This window comes from Ammospiza caudacuta, chromosome 15, assembly GCF_027887145.1.
Source record: "Ammospiza caudacuta isolate bAmmCau1 chromosome 15, bAmmCau1.pri, whole genome shotgun sequence".
Taxonomy (NCBI): Eukaryota; Metazoa; Chordata; class Aves; order Passeriformes; family Passerellidae; genus Ammospiza; species Ammospiza caudacuta.
The window spans coordinates 5,923,330-5,944,214 of record NC_080607.1 but is presented as its reverse complement, the minus strand read 5'-3'; the positions used below and the strand labels follow the sequence as shown (position 1 = coordinate 5,944,214).

General features: G+C 49.0%; 1 protein-coding gene across 1 annotated transcript in view; it reads right to left on the bottom strand.

The window, feature by feature from the left end:
- Positions 1-17,649: 17,649 nt before the first annotated feature.
- The window catches only part of CEP250 (centrosomal protein 250), a 28,412-nt gene continuing 25,176 nt past the window's right edge, over positions 17,650-20,885 (bottom strand). The window contains exons 29-32 of the mRNA XM_058814980.1: positions 20,095-20,250; positions 19,593-19,706; positions 19,379-19,429; positions 17,650-18,370 (exon numbers count right to left, since the gene is read on the bottom strand). Coding sequence (XP_058670963.1) covers positions 18,080-18,370; positions 19,379-19,429; positions 19,593-19,706; positions 20,095-20,250 — 612 coding nt within the window. The 3' untranslated portion in view covers positions 17,650-18,079. The remainder of the gene's footprint in view (positions 18,371-19,378; positions 19,430-19,592; positions 19,707-20,094; positions 20,251-20,885) is intronic.

The window sequence follows — 20,885 nt, the reverse complement described above, 5'->3', positions numbered from 1 at the left end:
TGTTCTGTTTCCATCTCATTTGTCTGTGTTAATGTCTCTGGTATATCAAATGTGATGTGTGTTCCCCTTGTTCACTGGTGTGTGTGTACCTGGCCAGGCTTCTGAGCTGGTTAAAAGAGCAGCTGGTTGGGATGAGGGGCTGGGACAAAGGGGGAAGATTGGTTTGGAGAACAGAGCACTGGATAGTGACAGGAAACATGGTTGTCCTTGCCCTACCTGTGTAGAGTCTCTTGTCCTTTGATTAAACTTCCTTATCTGGGAAAAAAACTTGAGGTGGAGGCATTTGTAAAGTTTGTTTTTAAGGGAAGCTTTGAGCAGCGCAGGAAATTGTGGCTTATCCTGAACCCTCCATCAGACTTTTCTCCGGGCTAAGGCAGGGGCTGATGGACCTTGGGCTGGTCAGTGTCTCCCTGCTCCTCAGCTCACTCTCCTTCCTTTACACTGCCCAGCAGAAAAGGGTTTGGGCACTGAAAAGACTTAGGGCTTGCCTGAGTTGCAGCCCACACTAGCCTGATGGTGCCACAGCTCCCTAGGCTGGCATGAGGGGCTGATGATACCACCAGGCTCCTGCTCCCACAGAATCCCAGGACGGGTCAGGCTGGAAAGGACCACAATGGCTCATCTGGTTCAACTTCCCTGCTCAACAGGTGTCATCCCAGAGCAGGTGGCACAGGATTGTGTCCAGACAGTTCTGGAATATCTCCGGTGAGGGAGACTCCACACCCTCTCTGGGCAGTCTGTTCCTGTGCTCAGTCTCTGAACCGGAAAGAATTTCTTCCTCATGTTCAGGTAGAACTTTCTGGTTAAGGGTTTCTGCCTGTTGCCTCTTGTCCCATTGCTGGGCACTGCCGAGCAGGGCCTTGCTCCAGCCTCTGCCTCTTTAAATATTTGCACACGTTGATGAGGTGAATGCGGGACACGCGTGCCTTGAGGGACCCCGGGCTGCAGGCAGGGACAGGCGAGGCAGCCTCGGCAGGAGCGGGACCCGTGCGAGGCCCTGCCCGGCCCTGTGGGGAGCAGCGCCTGCAAAGCCACTTCGGCCTCTCCGTTCTGGAGATGCGGCACGGCCGGGGCTGCTGCGACTCCTCCGGGCCCTGCCCGCAGCCTGAGGCCGGAGATGGAAAGAGCCCTGCCAGGCCAGACCGGGGCTGCTGGGCGGGCTCCAAGCCCTTCCTGCGGGGCAGGCCGAGCCCCAGCGGCGGGGGAGGCGGCGGGAGCTGCTGCCTTCCCCAGGTTCTCAGCTGTTCCTTATCTCATGCCCTGGGGAGAGGACAGGCCCTGGATGGCAGCTGTGCTCTGGCATCCCGGCTTCCAGCCCGTTTCACCCCCCTGCAGTGGCACCGTTCCACCAGCCGTGCCAGAGCAGCCCTCACTCACAGACCACCACTGCTGAGCAGCTGCGTTACACTACCCCACGGGGATGTGGGTTGGCCATTCCAATCCAGGACAGGGTGTGAAAAAAAAGGAGAAAACTCAGAACTAGCTTCGGGCCACCACCTTTTCCCTGCCTCCCTCCTTGGGGCAGGTGAGACCCAAAGGTGGCAGAGCAATCCCAGATGCAGCTGCTGCTGTTGATCCACAGCACAGTGACAGCAAGTGCTCGTGCAGAGCTTCTGGGGCAGCTTGGTCTGAGCAGAAAGGGCCCTACAAAAAGGATTGCAAGGCAAAGACATCATTGTCCTTCACACAAGGTGAAAGCCAGGCTGTGTCCAATGGGATGCATCCCTCCACGCACCCGACAGCAAAGCTTGCTGTACAAGACAAAAATGCTGGCTACTTCTTGCCTCCCTAGCTCAGTAAAATTGGCTTGCAGTGTGGCTGAGGCTGTAGAAGGGAAGAGGATGGGACAGGTTACAGCAGGGAAGATGAGCAGATGCACTTTGGCCTGGTTTGGAGGAAGCACAAGCAAGGCCTTAGGAGTAAATACTTTATTGACAGAAAAGGGTATCAAGTTTGCTGACTAGAGGCCCTTCAGCTCTCCTGCCACACGCATCACTCGCCTCCGGTGAACTTTATGTGCACTCATCTGCGCCGTACTCCGGCCTGGGCAGGGGGCTTCGGACCCTCCGGAGGGGTGGGCTGTCGGGAAAACTGTGGGTTCATGGAGGGGAGGTTGTCCTCAGCAGCAGAGCTTTCCTCTCCACCTTGGGATGTGGCTGGGCTTGGGACAGGTCCTTGAAAATTCTGTCTGGCCTGGGCAGGGGGCTTTGGACCCTCTGGAGGGGTGGGCTGTCGGGAGAACTGTGGGTCCCCGGAGGGGAGGTTGTCCTCAGCAGCAGAGCTTTCCTCTCCACCTTGGGATGTGGCTGGGCTTGGGACAGGTCCTTGAAAATTCTGTCTGGCCTGGGCAGGGGGCTTCGGACCCTCTGGAGGGGTGGGCTGTCGGGAGAACTGTGGGTCCCCGGAGGGGAGGTTGTCCTCAGCAGCAGAGCTTTCCTCTCCACCTTGGGATGTGGCTGGGCTTGGGACAGGTCCTTGAAAATTCTGTCTGGCCTGGGCAGGGGGCTTCGGACCCTCTGGAGGGGTGGGCCATCGGGAAAACTGTGGGTCCACGGAGGGGAGGCTGTCCTCAGCAGCAGAGCTTTCCTCTCCACCTTGGGATGTGGTTGTGCTTGGGACAGGTCCTTGAAAATTCTGTCTGGGGGTTGATGCAGGCCCATGCTGACCAATCAGGTTCAACAGAGACTGAACAATCCCATTTGCAATGGTCCTTATGTCCAAGGTGTTGCCTGAAATTGCTGGATTCCTTTCTCTCACCAAGCTCTCCTTCACCATTGCAGAATCCTCAGGCTCCATGGTTTTGGCATAGCCAGTCCCTTCTGCATGGAGCTGTGGTCCCAAGGCAGGCAGCTTTACTCCTGTGCTTTCTTCCTTGCTCTGTTCTTTGGATGATCCAGAGATTGCTGGTTCCATCTGTCTGTTGGACACCTTACCCTTGGGAAGCTTCAGGATTTCGGTGTACTCAGAGCTGGAGTCTTCTCCAAACTGAGAAGCTATCAAGGATTTTAAGAGGCAGCGAACATTCTTAACAACTTGTGTGGTGAGTTCATCAAGGCAAGCGTGTAGCCGTGCTCTGCCTGTTTCAGCTTCTTTGGATGTGTCTGATTGGGTGGCTCCTCCATCAACAGGCTGCTCCTTCTGCCTGGCTGCCCTCCCTGGCTCAGAAGCTTTGGTCTCCAGATAGTCCCCCAAGATCTCCAATGCTGTCGCTATAAGCTCCTTGGCCACCAGTTCTAGCTCCTGTTCATGCTCTAGAGGTGCCTCTGTTCTCACACAGCCACCAAAAACTACTCCTCTGATCCTCCGGGCAGCCCTCCTTAAAAAGTTGGCATAGTGATCCCGAGGAACCCTGAGCCTCCCAAAGACTTCGTGCACAACAGTCTCAACCAGCCCTTGGAGCTTCAGGGCTTCTGCTGTGGTCAGCTGCTCAAAGATAGCTTTAAAGAGGCTGTCAGCAGTGTTGTCCGACTTCTGCTGGGAGTCAGCAGCTCTGCTGGCATCTTCCTGACCCAGCTCAGTTGTGGAGTTGGTTTGGCCCTTGTTTAAAGCTCCTTTCCCTCTTCTGAATCTCCGTGATTTCCGGGCAGTCTCTTTGCTCTTCTGTGGAGGTGGGCAAGAAGGTTTCTGAGGCTGCAGCTGCCACTCTGCCTAGCAGGAAGTGTTAGTGGTTCCTGGCAGTTGGGGCCATCCTTTAATGTGGCCAAAAGTGGCAGAAACCCTTCTTGAAAGGTGACACCAGGTTGTGGGTCATGTGCCTGGACAAGCACTCAGCCCCTGCATGCTGAGGATTCCCGCAGGCCCAGGCCAGCACTCTGCTTCAGCCAGGCACGAGGGCAGGGGAGAAGGGCTTCCCTCAGCACGGTGTGTGCCTGCACATGGCCCTGCTGCCCGTGCCCAGCTCAGTGCCCTGTGCTGGCTCAGCTCCCAGCCCTGGAGTCCTTTCCCCACCACAGCGCCCGGCCCAGCAGCACCGCCCTGCACAGTCCCATGCCCCTGAACACAACGCTTTGCCTACCTCTTCCCTCAACATCCGCTCTAACTCCATCTTGATCCTGCTCAGGTACTGCCTGTACTCATTGAACTCCTTCACAGTGCAAATCACCTATGGAGGGACGAGGGCAGAATCCTCCAAAACTGTCAAGCCATGCAGTCGGCCTTCCCCAAAACAGCCCGAGCCCAGTGGGAGAGGAGCTGCCCCCAAGCCCTCTCCCCATACCCTGGTGTTGGTGCCACTGCTGTCCCCCCAGCCAGGGCTGAACAGGCAGCGTGGGGCAGGCTGAGAAGGGCAGGACTGGGGCTTGCCAGGAGGATGTTGGTGCTGCTTCTGCTCCCAGGGACAGCAATGCACAGCCCTTTCCTCTGGCAGCAGCAGCAGCTGCAGCAAGGGCTGTGGGAGCCCTGCTTGAAGAGGGCTGTTCTTGATCAGCCTGATGTCCAAACCTACCTTGTTTTCACTGGTGACACAGCCCTGTTTCTTCAGCATCCGCAGGATGTCCTTGCGCTTGTGGTAGTCCTGAAGGTGGGGGTCATGCAGGCAGTTGTATTGCAGGTCCAGCTGGTGCATGTAGGGATCATCCAGATTGAAAGAAGGAGATAGCCCATATAGCTGTAAGAGACATTTCCCAGAGTATGAAGGAGACAGGAGAGCAGCAAAGAGGTGCCATGCGGTACTTGTGAGAAGAGCAAGGTACTTTGAAGACCAACACTCTTCGCTGTCCTTCTGAAGACATAGAGACCCTCACAGAAAGGCTGCAGGGCTGTGCTGGGCCAGGCTGGGCTGTGATGGGATGGGCTGAGGGACAGAAGACAAACCCCAGCAGCAAATAGACACCTTAGGCCCTCAGGAGGTGCTGCTGACCCACCCACAACTGAAAAGGTCAGGCCCAGTGCTTCAAATGCAGCCAGTGGAGAGTGGATGAAACCAGTCTCCTTGGGTTAGGCAGGCTCAAGGGCTGTGTCAGCTGCCTCTGCCTTGGCCCCTGGCAAGTCTCTGCCGTGGGAAGGTGCAGTGCAAGCTGGAGGAGGAGGAGGAGGACAGTGTGTGCATTCCCCAACCAGGAAAACCCAAGCTCTTCCAAAAATGCCAACAGAATAAGCAGGAGAAGGTGGAAGTGTCCCTCAAAGATGCACCAGAGCCTGACTCGACATGGCAGGATCAGCTGGAGGGACTCACTGCCCTGGCACCAGGACAAACACAGCTGCGTACTGTAGGCAGGGGCCCAGCCACATACATGCACAGTGCCAGAAACCAGTGAGGAGACTGACAAGTGCTTCTTCTCTGTGTTCCAAGAGAAGAACACAGAGAACCTGGAACTTCACTCTTCTGCCCAGCCCTGCCTGACTGTAGGGCTGCAGCTCCTGCTGTAGAGGAGGTGGCCACAAGTCCTCTGTGCATGATGGGGACCCCATGAAAGAGGATTCTTTTACTTCCTTTACCTTTTCCCCCAGCTTTCCCCTGCAGAGAACAAACTTGGACTTGGGCTTCACAAAGATCTTGACTCCGAGTGGAAGGTCCAGAAGATAATCCATCAGCCTGGTGGCTCAGTCTCCCAGGTGTGGAGTTCTGGGGCCAGTCTGGGAAGACACAGTAGCTCAATAAGCCTCCTGCACAGCAGGTGCAAGATAAGGAGCTGAGATTCTTGAGGGTCTTGAGGCCCTAGAGCAGGCCCCCAAGCCCCAGGCTCACCGGCCCACTGCTGTCCTCCCCGTAATTGCCAGGGCACTCAGCAGTGCCTCTGCTTTTTGGCAGGACACCAGCAGTGAGATGGAGCCCCACAGCTCCCTCCAAGAGCTCTCTTGGTGCTGTGATGCTGAGCAGTGCTCCTTCCAAGAGCTCTCGTGGTGCTGCAATCCCACACTGACTCCTGGTGCTCCAGAGGTTTCCCAGCGATGGGCATTGTTACATCATGGTGATGTCACATCCCCGCATTGTCACATCATGTGCTGACACTGTGTCCCACGGAAGCTGCCCACCACGCCTCAGGGGAAGGGGGGCACCTGGAGGCTCCTTTGGGCAGCTCTGTGGGCCACCCCCTCCGTGTGACCCAGCTCTGAGAGCTCCTGTCCACAGGCCCCTTCCCCCTCCCCTGTCGTGTCATTCTGTCAGGCACAGCCTCCTCACCAACAGGAAGGAATGGCAGGAATTGCCTCTCCAAAGATGCCCAGTTTGGGGCTGCTTTTCCCCCTTTCCCTTTTTAGACCTTCTTCCTTGTCATGGCCAAGCAGCCACAACTGGGGAAATTGCAGCACACTGGATATTTGGCCCATCCCTGGCAACATGAGATTCCTTGGTCATGTTTTGAGAAACAGAAGAGAAGCATGGGCTGAGGGAAAGCCCCCTCCCCCCCTTTCCTCAGGATCCCCTTCAGCCCACACATCTCTCTGCCGCCTTCCCGATCTCCCCTGCCCTGGCTTTTGCTGATCCTGTCTGCTCTTGTTATGAATGTTTTGATCAAATAATCAGATAATATAAAAGGGTTAACTATTATTATAAGTAGATAATTGTGAAATAAAAGGTATAGAAATATCAGGAATCATGCTTACCAGTAACATTGCTCGGAAACCCAGTATCCTTCCCATCTTGATTTTAATATTAAGGATTCCAGTCAGTAGACCTCAGGAGAGATGGCCAATAATTGTTTTAGAATAAGAATATTGATGAAGTTATTAACTATTAGAACCAATCAATGTAAAGGTTAAATTTAAGAGTGGGCATAGTATGCGTAATATATAAAAGAACGCACTTAATGATGATTCAGCAGAAAAAGTATATAAAATGGATGGGTTTTGTTGGTTAGGTGGAACATATTTCCAGAGGAGTTATCCCTGTGTTCCCAGCACCTGAATAAAGAAGTGTCTGCTTATTCACATCAAATTGGTATTGGATAAGTTTCTTTTTTCCTGTTTGGTGACACTCTCACTTCCTACCCCTTCTTGGCTGGATTTGGTGAGATCTCTGGTGCCCGTTCCACCAGCCTGTCTGGTTCCTTGGGGCAGCTTTTACACTGCAGAGCCCTGCCAGCCTCGCTCTTTGCACAAAGGCAAGAGACAGGCATGAAATAAACAGGGCAGGAGACTTTTTCTCCTTTTAATGCCTTTATTAAAAGTGATCAGCTCAAGGTTGGGAGTCTCAACAGGTCCGCGGCTTCTCCGTTGTCGCTTCCAGGGTGACTCGGAGGAGGAGGAAAGCGCAGCTTTGTCCCCTGGGGGGCAGAGCTGGGGGGTCCCATCCTCACGAGAGCAGTGGGGGTAAACCCCATGTTAGAACTTTCGGGCTTTGCCGTCCTGGGGTCTTGGCTCCAGCTGAGGGGCAACAAAGGGTCTCAGCATCTCTGCAGGCTCGGTACTTTGTTCCTCACGTCCAGACATCATTTTCATCTCTTAATTCTGTGTTGGCTCGTTGTTTTTGGGGGTCTTTTGGTAAGGTTGGTTGGGTGGCTTTCCCATGGCGTGCTGGTTCTGAAGTTATTTTGCATGCCCTCTGATGTCCCTTCCTCATGTCCCCTCCTTTCACTGTCCAAGCAGAAGGGCTATCAGCTTAGCTTTAGGCAGGGCCTACTGATACAAAAGGGGTAATTAACAAAAACGACTGGTGATTACAATAACAAACGGGTAGAACTCCACCTAGGCAGCAAATGGTTTAACCTGTTCACTCTGCAACCTTTTTCAAAAATTGGCAGCTTTTTTTTTTTTACTTATAACAGTCCACCCTCTTTTTCTTTGATTGAGCTTAAACTTAAGTGACGAAAGTGAAGGGAGACTTACACGTCTGATCAATGATCATCGGTCTCAGATTTATTGATCCAGCTCACATACTTTTATAGTAGTGTTAATTAAGCTCATACATATTGCAAAAACCGAGCTCATCATTGGTTACAGATTACATGCCAACCCCTCCTTTGTTGCTAATACCTGTGGTTTCTTTTTGAGGCTAATACTTGTTTTCCTCATCCTGCTGTTGACTTGTTATTGACCATCCTCAAGGACTCCATGTTTTCCACCATGTTTTTCTCATCACTTAACCAAGGACACAGTGTTTATTGTTTTTCTCGTAAGGAAAAAGGCTGAGAACTTACTACTTACAGCTGCTTTTTACTGCTTAACCAGCTGTATATGATCATGGCCTTTTTCTATAAGCCATGTCTGAACAAAGCTCTCCACACTTAAGCTCACATCAACTTGCAATTTCTGACTTGTTATATGTCATGTAGTTAATTCATGCTGTATAAATAGATACATGTAGGTATAAAATATAGTAGAAATAATGTTTTAACCTCCCAGCCAGGAATAAAGCTCTATTCAAATTATAACTAATTCCTGGCAATGTCAAGATAGCATCTGACCTGTTTAACGTCTGAAAGGAGCCTTCCTGGACCATCAGTGATGATTTCCTCCTCTCCTGCACCTGGGAGATAACATCAGGAGCCTCCCTGGCCCATGATTAATTGCTGTGTCCCAGGAATCTCACAAGATTCAGACCCATCTTGATTGCGTCTGGGTACTCAGGGACTGATACCAACTTATTACATGTGAAAGCAAACTTCCCCTGTCTACCTAGACTTCTGTCTGCAAACTGGGGCCCGTCTTTGTCTATTTCAACATATGTATGGAAGTGGATTTACATTCAAAGAAGTGAATAGAAAGATGGGGTCATCTTTGCCTCAGGCAGAATAAACTGTAGATAAGCTGGACGAAGCACTCAGTGTGAACCTTAGAGGGGATGCCATCACTCTGTTGGAGAACATCTGGTCTCCCCCAGCGCCCCATACCCAGGACTGATGCTGTCTTGACTGTGGTGGTTGCTCAAAATACTATTTTTTTTTTGTAATTGACCTAATAAATCGTGGTTAAATTTTTAATAATTTGGCTATCGATTTGATAATTTATAACATGATTCATGAGTATCATATTTCTTTAATTTTTTTGTATTGATTATAAATTTCTTAAGCAAACTGCTAATCATGGTTACTTTACTTTGTTACTTTTTTTGGTTTGTTTAGGTTAAAATTTTTTGAGATCTTTAGGTTGGTCTGCATGGCCAATACTACTATTTTAACGAAGCAGGGAAGTAAGCATAGTAAAAAGAGCAAACCAGCAAGTGTGCACACAGTGAAGAAAGCTACTTTTTCCCATAAATCCTTTTGGAAAGTCCATAGGTTATCCCACCATCTGGAATAAAGTGTAGGAGTTTGTTCTTGGTTATTTACATATGCTAGTGTTTTTATTTAGTTGGAGATGTTTCTAATGATTGCATTCTTTATCTCTAATACTGCCTGGTGCTTGATGATTCTGTTTAACATAGATATTGGGGTCTGAACTTACAATTCTGGATTCTCTTACAATTTTGGATTCTCCCAATTTCTATTGCACTTTGCCTCTTCTGTTTGGTTCCTCTTAAATCATTGTATATAGGAACTCCTAAACTTGATCCAGTTCCTTTGGGTAATAAGAAGAAAGCTGGTCTTATCATTTCAGTGGTGCAACTGCCAGACCAGTCTCCTGACAATTCAGTGTATGCTCTAGTACCAGAGATCAAAACCAGGTGTTTAGGGCTCTCCTGAAATGTGTTATTAGTTTCTGTTGGGCATTCCCAATATATACACAGTTTTTTCATTTTCCAGAAGGAGTTTATCCCTTTTTCAGTACACTCATAAAGTTCATATACTTCATGGTGGGTACACTTGTCTCTTTCTTTTTTCTCAACAGACTCTAATTTATTTGGATCTCTTGGGATCCACCAGGTAGCAGAATTCTTTACTGCTGAATACCTTTTACAAACCATCTTTCTTACTGCTTTTACTATCTCTTTTCTTTTGACTAGATCTACTAAGCTTGCTTCAGCAGCATCATATTATAGGTGGCCATTGAATCTTAGTATGTATTGTATAGGTGGCCTTTGAGCTATAGTGAAACATATGTATTGTATAAGTGGCCTATGCGTCTCAGTAAAATATATGTATTGTATAAGTGGCCTTGCCCCAATCCTAGTTGTTCTTGGTGGGCTGCAGCTGTGATGTCCTTAATTGGGCGGCTGCTGTGGCTAGTGAAGATAACTGGGATAAAATGGGTGGGTTGGCTGGTCAAGGAGAGCTTCGGAGGAGCCCTGATGAAGAGGCAGGAACAACACTGCTGTAAAGAACTGCTTGTGAGAAAACCACCCAGAAGGTATGGGACTCTATAAACATGATAACAACAATATAATAACAACAAGTGGTGACCCCAATGTGATGGCGATATGCAGCCTGAGAGCTGTGGAGGAATATGCCGCCTGAAGAGCTGTGAAAGATAGGACAGCCAAGAGCTGTGGCAGCCTGAGAGCTGTGGATGTTAAGACAGCCAAGAGCTGTGAAGAAACATGGCCGTTGAGTCAAGGAGCTGTGGAGGTATGTGGCCGTTGAGTAATGGTGGGTTATATGTATTGTAATTGTATAATTGTTAAAAGAAAATGGGGAAATATAGGTGGCCGTTGAATCTTAGTATGTATTGTATAGGTGGCCTTTGAGCCATAGTGAAATATATGTATTGTATAAGTGGCCTATGCATCTCAGTAAAATATATGTATTGTATAAGTGGCCTTGCCCCCATCCTAGTTGTTCTTGATGGGCTGCAGCTGTGATGTCCTTAATTGGGCGGCTGCTGTGGCTAGTGAAAATAACTGTGATAAAAGGGGGTGGGTTAGCTGGTCAGGGAGAGCCTTGGAGGAGCCCTGATGAAGAAGCATGAACAACACTGCTGTGAAGAGCTGCTTGTGAGAAAACCACCCAGAAGGTATGGGAATCTGGAAATATGATAACAACAATATAATAAAAACAAGTGGTGACCCCGACGTGATGGAGATATGCAGCCTGAAGAGCTGTGGAAGATAGGACAGCCGAGAGCTGTGGCAGCCTGAGAGCTGTGGAGGTTAAGACAGCCAAGAGCTGTGAAGAAACATGGCCGTTGAGTCAAAGAGCTGTGGAGGTATGTGGCCGTTGAGTAATGGTGGGTTATATGTATTGTAATTGTATAATTGTTAAAAGCAACATCACATTCAAAGCACAACCAGGCTTCTCCTATAGGGCACTCTCCCAGGAGTCGCTGCCTAAAAGTGGCGGTATTCTGAGCTATCCAATACATTCTCTTATCTTCTTGGCAAAGGACCAATTGGGAGAGGTTAACACAATCAGGGTTAGAATTGGTGTGGACTCTCAACAAGGAGCTCACTTCCTCCTCATAGAGGGGTTGGTAGCACTCACTGCACGGCTCTCCTGGGCTCCCCCGAGCACCACCAGCAATCAGAGCCATCATTACTGCCCTTCCCAAGAGTCCGGTATGGGTCATCTTGCACAGCCTGCCCACCCGGCCTTGCCTCTTGGGGAATTTTACTGAGAAGAAGCTTCCAAGCTCTTTAGAGTCTCTTCTATCCGCTTCTCTGGTTAAACCCCTCTTGGTCTGTTCCTCACTAATTTTGGTTTCTCCTAGGGGAGTGCTCTGTAGAGGATTAACCTGGAGTCTTTGGAACTAAATTGGGGGAACTTAACCAGAATTACTTATTAACAATCTTTAACTTTTTACAAACTTATTTTTAACACAGAACTGTCTTATAACACTTTAAGATATGGTATGGTTCTGATACCAAACTCTTTTCCTATACAGTTCATCGGTCTTTTTGACTCTTCCTTCTGAGAGTCAACTTTAAGTCTTTTTGGTCCTTTTATAATGGTATATTCAGGTGAATTAACTCGTGATGTGGTTGAATCCTGTCCTGAGTTAGGGGCTGAGAGTGGTGTGGACTCTGTTCCAATGCCAGAGGGAAAAACTGATGTTGAATCTGGTCCAGTGCCAGAGGGAGAGTGGTGTGGAGTCCGGTCCAATGCCAGAGGGAGAGTGGGGTGGAATCTGGTGATGTGGGTCCAACCCTTTCCTCTGATCCACACAGTCGAATTAGCAATAAGGAGTACCTGAAAGGGGCTTTCAAATATAGGCATTAATGGTCTACTATTTTATGATTCTATCAAAACCCAATTTCTTGGGTTAATGTTATGTATAATTGGTTCATTTCCCTTTTTCCATAGCTTGCATGTTTCTCTCATCAACTTCTGCATACACTGTAGTTTGCAAGGAGTTGTATTTCTGTTAGCTAACTTAACTTCCAAAGGGCTATTTTGGGGGTATCTCTTCTAGTATGCTTTTATTCTCCCATTTTTCTCTGTATCTAACTTACTGGTTTTCTCTTCCATTTTAAAGATCTTATCTATTCATCTCCGGCCTCTGTTTCTCACTTTCACTAACAGCTTAAATACCACTTTTCTTTCAACCCCTTACACCTAAAACAAACTTTTTTCTCACGCTACTTTTCAAAACAATGCACATCCCTCCAAGGAGATGTGGTAAAACTTAAAATGCACAATCTACATTGCCTATACTTTCATTCTTCTACATTCATTCACTTTTATTTCTCATTCACCTTCACACATTCCTTCACACCCTCAAGACACAAAGTGGATCCTTATTGCCAGAAAATCACAGCTCCCTGTGGCCGTCCCCTCACCTTGTGGTTGGCCCACAGGTCTCAGTATCTCTGGGCCTCTTGGAAGGGTCCTGACTCTGGTTGCCTCCGGTGCCCATTCACCTGTGAGGCTGTCTGCGTGTCACTCATGCTCTTATAGCTATGGCCCCCTCACTCGTCTGGGGAACAATAGCCTGGTGTGCAGGTCACACACACTCTTTGGCTAAAGCCCTGACATGCCTGGGGAACAATAGTTTGGTTTGCAGGTCACACGCAGCTTTCAGCCAAAGTCCCCACCTGCCCGGGGACAATAGCCTGGTGTGCAGGTCACACACACTCTGGCTAAAGCCCTGACATGCCTGGGGAACAATAGTCTGGTTTGCAGGTCACACACTCCTCTTTCCACTGCCTCCCCCTTCCCACCTGCCTGGGAAGTTGAGGCTGACTTTGGGTGTGACTCATTCTCACACACACAACAAGACAACAATAAGGTACCTTTTACTTTCACATCACTTATTACAAGTTTAGGTGTTGCTGGCCAGTCCCAGTGCTATTGGATATCTTTCCACCTAGCTGTTTCTCCGCAATAATAGCAGTGTCATTCACTCAAAGGGACTTGAGGTCTCTCCATCCCTCTTGTACCTGACAATACTGGCTTATCCTCACCTCCTCCTGGTGGTGGACCTGCCCATTCTTTTGTTACCTTGCTTGCCCCCCACACTTTCTCTAGCTCCCAAAACCATGATCCTAGCCTTGGCCTTTGATTTTTCTTCTTCCCTCCTTAAATACACTTTCAATGCTTCTCTCAATAACTCATTAATGTCCTTCTCTTGCCAATCTTCAATCTTTTTTAGTTTTCTCTGTATATCAGGCCAAGATTTGGTAACAAATTGGACCTTTAGTAGCACTTGACCTTCTGGGGTGTCTGGGTCTATTTTGGAGTACAGCTGGAAGTTCTGCATTAGCCCAAGTAGCAGGAGTTTCATCACAAAGCCAACACCTCCCACTACTCCTCCCATAGGAACTTCCCTGAGGGGATAAAGTCTCTCTACCCTGGAGGTCTTGGATCTGGCACGGCAGTACGGCCCATCTTCAGATGCCAAACTACTAGTTTGAGGGGTATCTGGGTTACCCTGAACTTTCTGCAGATCAGCAGGTGTATTTGCTGATAGCTGTTTACTGGGCAAGGAGGCATTTGTGTCCCAACTACTAGAAGGAGGTAAAGGGACAGCAATTGGAGGGGGAGAAGAGCCTGAGTGGATATTAAGCGGAGCTGGAGAAGGGGTGGAGAATGCAGCAGGTGGAGTAGGCACTTGTGGTGATGCACAAGGAACTGGAGGAGCTGAAGGGGGTGGTGAGGGAGTGGTTATTGGGGGAGATACTGGGTTTACCATAGGGGAAGCTGAAGAGGTAGAAGGAGGAGTTTGAGCAGGTGGTAATGAGATGGCAGCCAGGGGAGGAACCGGACCTGCCATTTGAGGTGCTTGAGGAAGAGGATTATAAGGTGGAGGGGCATCAGGAGACAAATAATCCAGGGGGTCCCATCTTTTACCAATTCCATCATCCCCTCCTTCATTCCCCTCTTTCTTCTTCTGTACCTTACAAATTCGCATCCCCTCATCCCCAACAGCACTCTTTACCCAGCAAGCTACATACAATAATTGCTCAGGATCAGTATCTCCTCGAGCTGTCAGATAATGACTCAGTTGTTGACACATCCACTTGTCCCTTGTCCCACACGAAGGCCATCCTCCTTGCACCTCTAATTCTGGCCAGACTTCTACGCAGTAGTGGATCATCTTCACCTTATCTAATCCCTCCGTGGCCTCTATAGAATCCCATTTCTCTAACATTTCCCCTAAGGGACTATTGGGAGGTATATTCCTCAATCTCTTGTCTGTCTTCTTACTATTACACCCTCCCATTTTTTGGGTCTCAACAGAAAAAAATCTCAAAGGTGCCTCTACTGACAGGTAATCTCAAGAAAAATCTTGTTTGAGGAGCTTCAGCCTCCTCCACCAAACTTCAAATTTGCCTGACGCTCAGGACTTTACACTAAAACAACTGCCTGATCTCTTGATTGCCTAACTTTACCAATGTCAGGTCTTCTATCTATCAGGACTTAAAACCACGAAACCTCAGCGTAAGAGCCCGATTCGTGCCTGACTCCCCTCTGTCAGGAAAAACAGCTGCCTGATTTCTAGTTTGCCTCTTTCCAAAGGTGTAATTATGGGCAGTTCCCACTGGATGGCTCCCGAAGCCCAGCGGGGACGGCAATGCCGAGCACAGCCGGCAGCTTTGATCCAGCCGTCCTCTCGTACCACAGCCCCGTGTTATCAACCACAACAGAGTGATAACCTTAGCCCAGAGCCAGGGAGGATGAACATTTCCATGGGACTACACCCACCAGGAAGGGTTTTATAAAATGCACCTGTGAGCGCACGGGCAGGAATCACGAGAGCAAACTGTGACCCACAGCTATTAAATAAATACGCGAGATGCTTACAGCTGTGTTTTAACATGGTCTCCTCAGATCTGTTGTTATCTCAACTCTTTGTGCCCCAGTTGAGCACCAAGAAGGACTGTCGTGGTTTAACCCCAGCCAGGAACTCAGTCCCACACAGCCAGTCTCTGCTCTGGTGAGACTGGGGAAATTAGGAAGAGGTAAAACCCATAGATTGACACAAAAAGAGCCTTAATAATTGAAACAAAACTAAACATTTTATTACTGCTATTACCACTTCTGCTTTGACCAGTGAAAAGGAGAGAGAATGCAATAGAAACCAGCAGTGCCCAGTAGCTGCTCATCACCCACTGACCAATACCCAGCCCGTTCCCCAGTAGCAATCGCTGGCTCCCAGCCCCCTCCCAGTTTCTGTACTGGGCAGGAGGTTCTGTGGCCAGGAATATCCCCCTGCCCAGTTGGGGTCGGGTCTCCTGGCCATGCTCCCCTTGCTGGCAGAGCATGGGACACTGAAAAGTCCTTGCCTTGGAGTGAGCTCCACAGGGCTCTGATTCAGCATGTTACCAGCGTTGTTCTCACTTTGAATACCAAAAACAGTGCTGGAGCAGCTTCTGGGAGAAAATTCTCTCAGTCAAAACCAAGACATCCAGCAGCCCCTGAAAACCCCTCCCTGTGAGCCTTGACCGCTGCAGTCCCCACCTCCCCCAGTCACCCTTCAGTGCTCCCCAGCACCCCCCGAGCCCCTGCCCCACCAACAGCCACCCGTGACCCCCAGAGCGCTCCAGCCATGCCCTGTGTGCCCCCACAAACCCCCAGTGATGCCCCCAGACCCACTCACGCCTTCGGCTGCTTGAGGGCCATGGTGGGCACTGTGGGGGACCCCTGCCCACTCCTGGAGATGGAGATGCTGCTGCTGCTGCCCAGTGCCTGGCTCTCAGCACTCTGCTCTGCCCCCTGCACTGAAGCCCTGGCACCTCATGGGGGAACTAGAAAAGAGGATTTAGGGCAGGGAAGCAGCTGAATGAGGGCACCAAGCAGGGGGTTCCAGCTTCCTTCATCTGTGTTTGAGCCTGGCCAGCTCCTCAGAGACCCTATAGATGACCTAGAGACCCTGTAGATACAGGGTTGCTGGGCGGACAAGTAAGCTAAGAGGATAAGATAAGACTCTGACAGGATAAGAGTCAGAGGACACCTCTCCCTGCACTGGCCCAGAAAGTACCCATGTCCTGGACTGCATTGCCAGCAGTGTGGGCAGCATAGGAAGGAGATTCAGCCGCTGTGGACAGCAGCTCTCTCTGCCCAGTGAATCATGATTTTAAAGCGTTAAGATTTTAGTTGAGCGTTAGAACCAATTCATATTGAAGTTAGATACACCAACAATAGGTTAATGATTATTAGATGCTAAAGCTAATTGTTATATTATGAACTATGGTAGAAAGGCAATCCCCTGGCAAGGAGTAATGTGCTCTGACTCCATGATTCAGAATGTTGAACAATTGCTTTATTAAGCTATACCATATTACACTAATACTATATTAAATTACATACTAAAAAGATACTATACTATACTATACTATACTCTTACTCTTACTATACTAGTAAAAAAAACCCATGACTGTCCGAGACAGCCAGGACACAGCTTTGAGTGATTGACTAATCACTTAAACCAACTTTCACTGGTGTCCAATTAACCAAATCACTTTTGGTAAACAATCTCCATAACAGATTCCGCATGTGCAAAAACAACAGGAGCAGTGACTAGAAATAAGAATTGTTTTCTCTTCTTCTCTGAGGTTCTCACTGCCTTCCTCAGGAAAAATCCTTGGGAAGTTGTGCCTGCTTCTCTCTGTGAAGAGAGCTGTGGCCACAATGAACTAATTTGTAAAAGGAAGTGGAGCAGGGGAACCATTATAGGAACATAGTGAAACCAGTAGGACAATGCCCATAACCTGGACTCTATGTCAATCCATCATGAAGCAGGGGGGCTTGGATTGTGTCAGAGGGTCCCAGAGACCTGACCGGGCTTTCCTGACTTAATCCTTGGGACCACTGAACCAGTTTGAGATCACCCACCCAATTCAAGGGAAGAATTGCCCAGGCATGAAGGACTAATAAAATCATTTTAATACAAAGCGGGGATGGGAGGTGCTGGGGATACGCATATGTATTATTTTGGGAAATAAATGGAAGGCAAAAATACTTTTGCAGCACAGTCACGCATTTTGGGGACGATCCCCACGGTGCTGCCCACCAGTGTGATAAACATAACACTTTCTAACTTTGATGAGTTAGAGAGTCTTTGTCTGTGATTTTCAGTTTAACCATTCACCAGGACACCCTCCCCATGCATCTGTGGCCTCGGGCTGTGGCAGGGCTGGAGCTGGGCACTGACAGCCTGTGGAGAGCAGCTGAGCTGTCCCTGGGGCTGCTGTTGGGGCAAAGCCATCAGTGCTTTGGAGGGAAAAAGGGAAGGGAGAAGGGAAGGGCAGCCTCATTTCTCACTGAACTTTGATCCCTGCTGTGCACTCTTCACCCCTTTGTTTGATAACACCTCAAATTCTCGTTACTTGTTGCAGGGAACACCTCTGCCCTCAAGAAGGGAAACTGTAAGAGCTTGCAGTAGCCTCATTGCGACAGTGAAAATGAGTATAATTTTCTTCTGAAAAACATTTTATTAAAAAAAATTAAAATACCTGTCCCTAGGAAATGCTTGCAAATGCAAACACCACCAACTGTTATGTTACTTTAATTGTTTGTAGCACACTCTTTGTGTCCTTTTATTTTAAGTAGCTGCCCTCAGACAGATGTCACCCACAAGTCTTACTGTTCAAGGATTAGTTTTTTTTTTGTTCCGGCTTCATTCTCCATGCATCATTCCTTCTCCTTACCTATGTTGTTGTTCTCACATATTCACATTTTAGTCCCAGAAATCACCTACTTCATGAAATAATGTTTTGTAGATCCTAATCCTCAACATAAGGTGAGGTTTGATACCAGCCGAATGTGAGACCAACGGATGTTTAAGGCAGGGAGTAGCCCTGTCCTGAGGAGCTGACCCCATTTCTCACATCCATGAGCTCTTTGTCTTAGGAGAAATTGTTCCATTCAAATGGAGACCAGAGGTGCTGTTACCTCAGGTCATCATTGCTTCTGGCAGGTCTGGCTCTTGGATGCTCCAGCTGTCTCTCCAGAGAATGATGGTCCAGGGGTGTCAGTGCAGAGTTAAGGTTCAGAGACTGATCCAGCTTCCGCGTCTCTTCTTCCAGAACAGCAACTTCGGGCTCCTTGAGCACAGCTGCAAAGGAGCAGGACAGCTCCTGATGAAGGTCTGACAGCTCCTGCCTGGTCCTTGCACAGCTCTCAATGTAATTCTGACAGTGCTGTCGCTCTTGGGCCAGCTGTGACTGCAGCAGGGACACCTGAAAGAGGCACAAGGCCCCGCTCAGACAAGCCCACGCTGACAGGAGCACCTGCAGCCCCACGGTACCGGCTCTCGGGGCACACACAGCCTCCAACTCCAGCCCTCACCAACACTCTGCCCTTGGGCAAGGGGAAAGGAACAGGCTCCCACACACAACAGAGCTCAGAGCATCAACAAGTCCAGCTCAAGCCTGCCAAACCCTTCCCATGTACATCCCTCAGCCAACACAGGTCTATTATAGAGACTCTCAACAGGATTTAGGAACCCAGCTCTGATTTCCAGAGCACACATTTGGGCCACTGACCCCTTTCTCCACAGGCTGTGCCTCAACACAGAGGCTGCTGCTCCCCTGAGCTCCTGGAGGACTCTTCTACTTGAGCTGAGGGACAGGGCGCAAACTCTCCCTTTCCCCAACTTCAGAGCTTTCCATACAGGAGCAGAGCACAATGTGGACAAATAAGCCCAGTGGAATAATAAACCTCTGGCATTGTCTCAGGTCCCTGGATTTCTACTAAAATGCAAGCTCCACTGTTACAGAGTCAAGGGAAAATGGAAACAGGCAACAAAGGAGAACATCCTGGTCCACACTGCCCAGGGAAGTAGTGGAATCACGGTCTCTGGAAGTGTTCAGAAAACATGTGGCTGTGGCACTTCGGGCCATGGTTTAGTGCTGGGATTGACAATCTGGCTTAATAGTTGGATTAGATTATCTGAGAGGGCTTTTCCAACCTTAAGCATTTTATGATTCTATGATTCTGATATTTTCAGGTAACTTCCAGTGCTCTGAATTTCATCCTATCTCTCTCCCCCACCGCCTAATCTAGACAAGTCAGAAACAAGACCAAGGAAAAGGATATTTGGTTGTTGCCAACAGGTGCACAACTGACAACACCTCCTGTACTCACTTCCTAAGAGCCAAACACAACTCAGGCTGTAGCAGCAGGCACAGCTGTGCCCATGAGAAGAGCCACAGCAGCCTTTGGAGGAAAGTTTTCCTACTCCTCACCTGGTTCTGTAACTCAGCCAAGCGCTGACTGCAGTGAGCATGAGACTCCTCCTGTGAAGAAAAGGAAAGGATGCTCTATCAGTCTGTTTGGTCACAACCACAGACAATATTTGACTTCTGTTAGGTCTCTACTGGAGGGCTGCTGCCACTGGGATTTTTCATCATTCCTCCGTATGACCAAAGCCTCCTCGTACCAAAAAAAAAATGTTCTCACCTGTCTGGAAGCAGGCGACTTGCACTGGTCAGACTCAGAGAGAGAAAATCCAGAGGCATCTGGGAGTAACCGACCCCTAAAACATCTCTTCAGTCTCTTCCGTTCGTGTTCCACCTGCACATTGGATGGGAGAGAGGGTCACAGAAATCTGTCAGCAAACATGGAGCAAAAGCAGCTCTGGACATCAAGGAAGGAGATCCCTGCTCTGAGACCCTGAACTGCACCAGACCACACTGGGGGCAAAAAGCTCTCGCTGGAAGCTGTGCAAAAGAGGCCAGTGTGTGTGTGCAGGGACACGGGGCCAGGGAGGGAGGCAGCGCAGTGAAAGCCCTTGTGAAAGCCATGGGCTGCCACAAGAGAGAGAGCAAACAAAGGGCTGGGCCACAGCAGGGACAGGGAGAGGCAAGGGAACAAGCAGAGGTCTCCAAAGCACTGCCTGGCCTAAGGTGCCGAGTTCCAGAGGAGCCTGAGGCTCTGCAGAGGCAGTCAAAGCCCAATTTACCTGCTCAAGAGTCCTCCTGAGTTCAGTGTTTTGTTGGTTGAGCTCCACCTTTTCATCTTCCAGCTTTGCAACTGCTCGCTGCAGACATTCCAGGCTCTGCAACATGAGTCTCTTCTCTGACAGCCATGACAGCTGCTCCCCTTCAGCAAGAGCCTGCTGGGCATTCAGAAAGGAGATGCCATGAGCTGGTGCCACATAAATGTTAGAAGGGTGTCAGAATTGATACAGTGGAGAAAGTGACCACAGCAGGAATGCACAGTGCTAAGGGCCTTCTTCTTCTCCTTGTCCACAGGCCAAAACAACACACCGTCTCTCTAGGGACCCTCCTCCAAATCCCCTTGGAGAATTGAGTACTTTGCTCTGGATCTGCTTCCTGCTAGTTTTTTTTCAGTGTTCCCCATTCTGGTTTTCAGACACTGGAAGCATTAATTTCCTATCCAGCCATTTCATGGTTTTACAAAGCTCTGTAGTAACTTCACCTCTCTCTCAGCCATTTCTTCTCAGTTGGGAATACTTAAACATTTACTCCCCTTGGGGAAGTTAATTACCATCTTTGGTCATCCTTTTTGATCATCACTGTAAATTCTCTTACCTACACTTCTGCTCTCTGTCCTTAGACAACCAAATGTGCAAGATGTGGGTGAAGCATGCATTTCTGCAGTGATAAAACAGTGCAGTTTTTTTCTCTATTCTCTTTACCTGTCACATTGTCATACAGAACTGCTCTTTGAAAATACCACGTTATCAATCAGGCCACAAGCATTGCTTGGAAATTCCTCCTTCTACTTTGT